The 6,710-nt window shown below is 57.3% G+C and overlaps 1 protein-coding gene across 1 annotated transcript; it reads left to right on the top strand.

The window, feature by feature from the left end:
- Window positions 1-5: 5 nt before the first annotated feature.
- On the top strand, window positions 6-6,386 carry GABBR1 (gamma-aminobutyric acid (GABA) B receptor, 1; the record flags this gene model as incomplete). The annotated part of the gene is made up of 13 exons (XM_010188770.1): window positions 6-110; window positions 921-986; window positions 1,557-1,748; window positions 1,837-2,079; window positions 2,735-2,798; window positions 2,954-3,031; window positions 3,329-3,479; window positions 3,824-3,956; window positions 4,560-4,676; window positions 4,748-4,855; window positions 5,674-5,767; window positions 5,999-6,126; window positions 6,228-6,386. Coding segments are annotated over 13 exons (1,638 nt in total), but the record flags the coding sequence as incomplete, so codon positions are not given.
- Between the last annotated feature and the right edge of the window lie 324 nt (window positions 6,387-6,710).

The following is a 6,710-nucleotide window of genomic DNA, read 5'->3' as shown; positions in this document are numbered from 1 at the left end:
CCCACCAGACCCTGGATGACCTGGACCAGCGGGTGAAGGAGGCCGGTTTGGAGATCACCTTTCGGCAGAGCTTCTTCTCCGACCCCGCCGCGCCCGTGCGCAACCTCAAGGTGAGTCCTCGTTGGCCATCACCCCGTCCACGTTACCACCAGGTCCTCATCTTCACCAGGTCCTTGGTCTTCATCCCCACCAAGTCCTTGGAGTTCATCCCCACCAGGTCCTTGTCCCCACCAGGTTCTTGGTCTTCATCCCCACCAGGTCCTTGGTCCTCATCCCAACCAGGTCCTTATCCTAATCAGGTCCTTGGTCTTCATCCCCACCAGGTCCTTGGTCCTCATCCCAACCAGGTCCTTATCCTAATCAGGTCCTTGGTCTTCATCCCCACCAGGTCCTTGGTCTTCATCCCAACTAAGTCCTTGGTCTTCATTCCAACCAGGTCTTCATCCCAACCAGGTCCTTCGTCTTCATGCCAACCAGATCCTTGTCCCCACCAGGTCCTTGTCCCCACCAGGTCCTCGGTCTTCATCCTCACCAGGTCCTCGGTCTTCATCCTCACCAGGTCCTCATCTTCACCAGGTCCTTGGTCTTCATCCTCATCACATCCTTGGCCTTCATCCCCACCAGCTCCTCATCCCCACCAGGTCTTCATTCCCCCCAAATCCTCCCCCATAGCACCCACAACCATCAGGGTGCAGGTGGAGCCACATCCTGTACCTCAAAGGGAGCAGAGACACCCCAAGATGCCCAAATGTCCAGGTCAACGCTGCATCTCCTTCATCCAGGAGATGGAGAGCAATGACCATGACCTGGTTGTGCCAATACCAAGGTTCTGGTCCTCCTCAGCCACCCCTATGTGAATTTATGCAAATGAGGCTGGGTGGAGCAGAAGTCCCACCCCAGGGTGATTTGTCTTCTCGCAGCGCCAGGACGCCCGCATCATCGTAGGGCTCTTCTACGAGACGGAAGCACGCAAGGTCTTCTGCGAGGTGAGGGGTGCAAAGGGGAGGACGTGGTGTGGGTGGGCACCATGTGGGAGGATGGGACCATGGGTGGCATGTGGTGGAGAGGGTTGGGTGGACGTGGGGCAGTAGGGATGGTGGGGTGGAACAAAGGGTGGTGGGATGTGTGGGTTGGTGGGAGATGTTAGGATGGATGGGTGGATGGGTGAAGGGATGGAGGGACACCATATGGGGGTGACGGATGGAGAGATGGATGATGGATGGACACCATATGGAGGTGGTGGATGGATGGAAGAAGGGATGGAGGGACAGCATATGTATGTGATGGATGGATGGATGGATGGATGCAGAGGTGGAGACGACTTGGGTGGATGGATGAGGGGAAGGATGAGGGAATGGATGGAGACCACATGGAGATAGGTGGAGAGAATTTGGATGAGGAAGTGGATGGAGAGATGGATGGAAGAAAGGATGGAGGGACACCCATAGGGGGTGATGGATGGGTGATGGATGGATGGACCATATGAATGGATGGATAAAGGGATGGAGGGACACCATATGAGGGTGATGGATGGGTGATGGATGTGGCCCATGCAGGTCTACAAGGAGAAGCTGTACGGCAAGAAATATGTCTGGTTCCTGATTGGCTGGTACGCCGACAACTGGTTCCGCATCAAGGACCCGGCCATCAACTGCACCGAGGCGGAGATGGCCGAGGCGGTGGAAGGCCACGTCACCACCGAGATCGTGATGCTCAACCCCGAGAACACCCGCAGCATCTCCAACATGGTACGGGGAGGACAGGGGACGTGTGGCACCTCCAAGGGGTCCACTCCATCCCACCCATCACATCACTGCCATCTTGTCCTGGTCCCAGACATCCCAGGAGTTCATTGAGAAGCTGCAGAAGAGGTTGGGCAAGAACCCTGAGGAGACGGGCGGCTTCCAGGAGGCTCCATTGGCCTACGACGCCATCTGGGCACTGGCCTTGGCCCTCAACAAGACCTCGGCGGAGCTGGTCAAGAAGGGGTTGCGCCTGGAGGACTTCAACTACAACAACAAGAACATCACCGACGAGATCTACCGCGCTCTCAACTCCTCCGCCTTTGAGGGTGTCTCGGTGCGTTGGCCATGCCCTAGTGTGTCCCCTGGTCCCTAACAGCGTCCCCAACTCCTCCACCTTCAAGGTCCTCAACTCCTCCACCTTCAAGGTCCCAAACTCCTCCACCTTCAAGGTCCCAAACTCCTTCACCTTCAAGGTCCCCAACTCCTTCACCTTCAAGGTCCCCAACTCCTTCACCTTCAAGGTCCCTTAATCCTCAATCTCCAAGGTCCCCAAATTCTCCACCTTCAAGGTCCCAAACTCCTCCACCTTCAAGGTCCTCAACTCCACCTTCCACGTCCCCAGCTCCTCCACCTTCAAGGTCCCAAACTTCTCCACCTTTGAGGACCCCAACTCCTCCACCTTCAAGGGTCCAACTCCTTCAACTTCAAGTTCCCCAACTTGTCCACATTCAAGGTCCCAAACTCCTTCACCTTCAAGGTCCCAACTCCTCCACTTGCAAGGTCCCAACTCCTCCACCTTCACAGTCCCAAACATCCCCTCCTTCAAGGTCCCAAACTTCTGCACCTTTGAGGTGGTGGGGGAAACACCTTGAAGGCACCCATCAACAGTGCCCTCATGAACCACCCCAAAACTCCCAGAGGTACCACTCTGGGGACGTGGTCCAGCTGCCTGACAGGTCCCCAACACCCATCTCCATCCCATCCCACAGGGACACGTGGTCTTTGATGCCAGCGGTTCCCGCATGGCCTGGACGCTCATTGAGCAGCTGCAAGGTGAGTGGTGCTTGAGCAGGGGGTTGGACCAGGTAACCCCAGAGGTCCCTTCTGACCCCCAGCCAGGCTGTGACACCATGGGGGTGTTGTGCCAGCGCTGGGGGGATGTCTTGGTGCCATACCCTCCACATGACCCATCCACGTTCGCCTTGCAGGAGGTGTCTACAAGAAGATCGGGTACTACGACAGCACCAAGGACAACCTGTCCTGGTACAACAATGACAAGTGGATTGGTGAGCACACGGGGTGTGAGCAGGGGGGGGGTCCATGCCATGGGGAAGGGTTGAGAAGACCTCCCCGTGTCCCCGAATTGTGCCATGGACTCTGCAGGTGGTGCCCCCCCGGCCGATTACACCAAGGTCATCACCACCTTCCGCTTCCTGTCCCAGAAGCTCTTCATCTCTGTCTCGGTGTTGGCCTCCCAAGTGGATTGGTGAGCACACGGGGTGTGAGCAGGGGGGGGGTCCATGCCATGGGGAAGGGTTGAGAAGACCTCCCCGTGTCCCCGAATTGTGCCATGGACTCTGCAGGTGGTGCCCCCCCGGCCGATTACACCAAGGTCATCACCACCTTCCGCTTCCTGTCCCAGAAGCTCTTCATCTCTGTCTCGGTGTTGGCCTCCTTGGCCATCCTCCTGGCCATCATCTGCCTGGCCTTCAACATCTACAACGGCCACGTCCGGTCAGTGCTTGCCCTCCTTTTTAGGGGCAAAATACCACATTTTTCCTTTTCTAACCCCCAAAAAAGCTCAGCAGCACAAGGTTTGCAACACCCAGACGGGAAAAAAAGGGGTTATGTACTCCTGTGTCCTCCTATGGAAGGTGATAGTGACAAAACACTGTTGTTTGTAGATGTCCCAGTCACCCATCTCACTTTGGGTGACACTGTGGGCCTGGTTGTAGTGCGTAGTTTCCTGTTACCTCACTTTGTGTTCCCATTTCTCACATCTCATTGGGTTTGATGAATGTTGTGTGCCACCAAGAGCTGAGATGTGACACCACATCTTCTCAACACCCCTCCTCCAGGTACATCCAGAACTCACAGCCGTACCTGAACAACATGACGGCTGTGGGCTGCACGCTGGCGCTCGCTGCAGTCTTCCCCTTGGGACTTGATGGGTACCACATCGGACCGGGCCTTTTCCCATTCGTCTGTCAGGTACGGGGTGGGTGGGGTGTTGCGGGGTACAGGCAGAGTGGGGACAACTGGGGGCTGGGACAACTGGAGGAGAAACAGTCGGAGATACAGCCACAGGATGGGGACAGGTGGAGGAGTAACAGATGGAGATACAGCCACGAGATGGGGACAAGTGGAGGAGGAGCAGTCAGAGATACAGCCAGGAAATAGGGACAGGTGGAGGAGGAACAGTCAGAGATACAGCTGGGGGTGGGGACAATCGGAGGAGGAACAGTCGGCGATACAGCCACAGGATGGGAACAACTGGAAGAGGAGCAGCTGGGGATACAACCATGGGGATGGGAACAGGCAGAGGAGGAATAGTTGGGGATACTGCCAGAGAGGGACAACCAGAGGAGGAACCGTTGGAGATACAGCCACAAGATGGGGACAACTGGAGGAGAAACAGTCGGAGATACAACCAGGAGATAGGGACAGGCAGAGATACAGCCAGATAGGGACAGCCAGACGAGGAACTGTTGAGGTTGATCAAAGGAGGTCCATGATGGGGTGTTCACGCCATGGGGGTGCATGTGGGGTGGGTACAGCTGGACGGGGAGGTACAACCGGCTCTTCCACCCCTAGGCACGGTTGTGGCTGCTGGGGCTGGGGTTCAGCTTGGCGTACGGCAGCATGTTCACCAAGATCTGGTGGGTCCACACCGTTTTCACCAAGAAGGAAGAGAAGAAGGAGAAGAGGAAGGTGAGGAGTGACCCCCTGGGGTGTGTGTGGGAGTCCCAATGGGGTTCTCGGTGACACGGTGTTGCCCCCAGACCCTGGAGCCGTGGAAGCTGTATGCCACCGTGGGGCTGCTCGTGGGGCTGGACGTGGTCACGTTGATCATCTGGCAAATCGTGGACCCCTTGCACCGCACCATCGAGGTGGGGCACCACCAAGGGGGGTCTTCTTGATGTTGGGGTGATGCTCGAGGTTTTAGGGTACTGCTGGGAGGGTCTTCTTGATGTTTTGGGGGTGCTCGAGGTGTTGCTGGGGGAGATGTTCTTGACGTTGGTGAGGTGTTCAAGGTGTTGGGGTGCTGCTGAGCGAGTCCTTTTTATGTTGAGAGGGTGCTCATGGCCTTGGGGTGCTCTTGACATTAGGGGGCTGCTGAAGGTGTTGGGGGGATGTTGGACGTGTTGGGGGGTTGCTGGGGGGGTCATCTTGATGTTCTGGAGGGCGTCATGGTGTCGGGGTGCTCTTGACATTGGGAGGGTGCTCATGGCCTTGGGGTGCTGCTCTTGACATTGAGGGGCTGCTGAAGCTGTTGGGGGGATGCTGGAGGTGTTGGGGTGCTTCTGGGGGGTCCTCTTGATGTTCAGGAGGTGCTCAAGGTGTTGCTGAGGGGATGCTCTTGACATTGGGGGATTTTCAAGTTGTTGGGGTGCTCTTGATGTTGGGGGGGCTCATGGCCTTGGGGCACTGCTGAGGGGATGCTCTTGACATTGGGAGTCTTCTTAAGGTGTTGGGGTGCTGCTAGGGGAGTCTTCTTGATGTTTAGGGGGTGCTCAAGGTGCAGTGGGGATGTTCTTGACATCGGGGGGATGTTCAAGATGTTGGGGTGCTCCTGACGTTGGGAGGGCGCTCATGGCCTTGGGGCACTGCTCTTGCCATTGGAGGGCTGCTGGAGGTTTTGGGGTGCTTCTGGGGGGGGTCACACAGCAAAGACCACTCCCTCAAACCCCATTTTACCTCCCCCAAGGAGTTCACCAAGGAGGAACCCAAGACAGACACGGATGTCTCCATCCTGCCCCAGTTGGAGCATTGCAGCTCCACCAAGATGAACACGTGGCTCGGTGGGCACTGGGGATTTGGGGTGTGGGAGGTGGGCACGGATGGGGGTACAGGCAGGACTGGGGGGCTCAAGAAGGAGGGGTACAGGCAAAGTTGTGAGCACAGGAACGTTGTAGAGCATCAAGGGGAGACTGAGGCACCCATGGGGGCTCCTTTCTGCCCACCCATGACCACCGCCACCCTAAACCAAGTTGAGGGGGCCCTGTTTGACCACCCCGGCATCCACCCCCCAGGGATATTTTACGGCTTCAAGGGGTTGCTGCTGCTGTTGGGCATCTTCTTGGCGTACGAGACCAAGAGCGTCTCCACCGAGAAGATCAACGACCACCGCGCCGTGGGCATGGCCATCTACAACGTGGCGGTAAACTGGGGTGGCTCTGCCTCATTTCCCCCCATCTTCACCCCAAATCCAGCCCAAAAATGTCCCCAGGGACCCTCAAAACACCCCCTCCTACCCCACAGGTCCTTTGCCTCATCACGGCGCCCGTCACCATGATCCTCAGCAGCCAACAGGATGCGGCCTTCGCCTTCGCCTCATTGGCCGTCGTCTTCTCCTCCTACATCACCTTGGTCGTCCTCTTTGTCCCCAAGGTGAGGAAGGGGACATTCGGGAAGGGGACGGTGGGGTCCTCTTGATGTTTTGGGGGTGCTCGAGGTGCTGGGGAGATGTTCTTGAGGTCGGGGGATGTTTAAGGTGTCGGGGTGCTCTTGATGTTGAGAGGGTGCTCATCGCCTTGGGGTGCTGCTCTTGACATTGAGGGGCTGCTGGAGGTGTTGGGGGCTGCTGGGGGGTCCTCTTGACATTGAGGGGCTGCTGGAGGTGTTCATCATGACATTGGGGGGCTGCCAGAGGGGTTCTCTTGATGTTTTGGGGGTGCTTGAGGTGCTGGGGGGATGGTTCTTGAGGTTGGAGGATGTTCAAAGTGTTGGGGTGCTCGTGACATT

The sequence above is a fragment of the Mesitornis unicolor genome, unplaced genomic scaffold, assembly GCF_000695765.1.
Source record: "Mesitornis unicolor isolate BGI_N332 unplaced genomic scaffold, ASM69576v1 scaffold20987, whole genome shotgun sequence".
Taxonomy (NCBI): domain Eukaryota; kingdom Metazoa; phylum Chordata; class Aves; order Mesitornithiformes; family Mesitornithidae; genus Mesitornis; species Mesitornis unicolor.
Note: the sequence above shows the minus strand (reverse complement) of the source record. Positions and strands in the feature narration are given on the sequence as shown.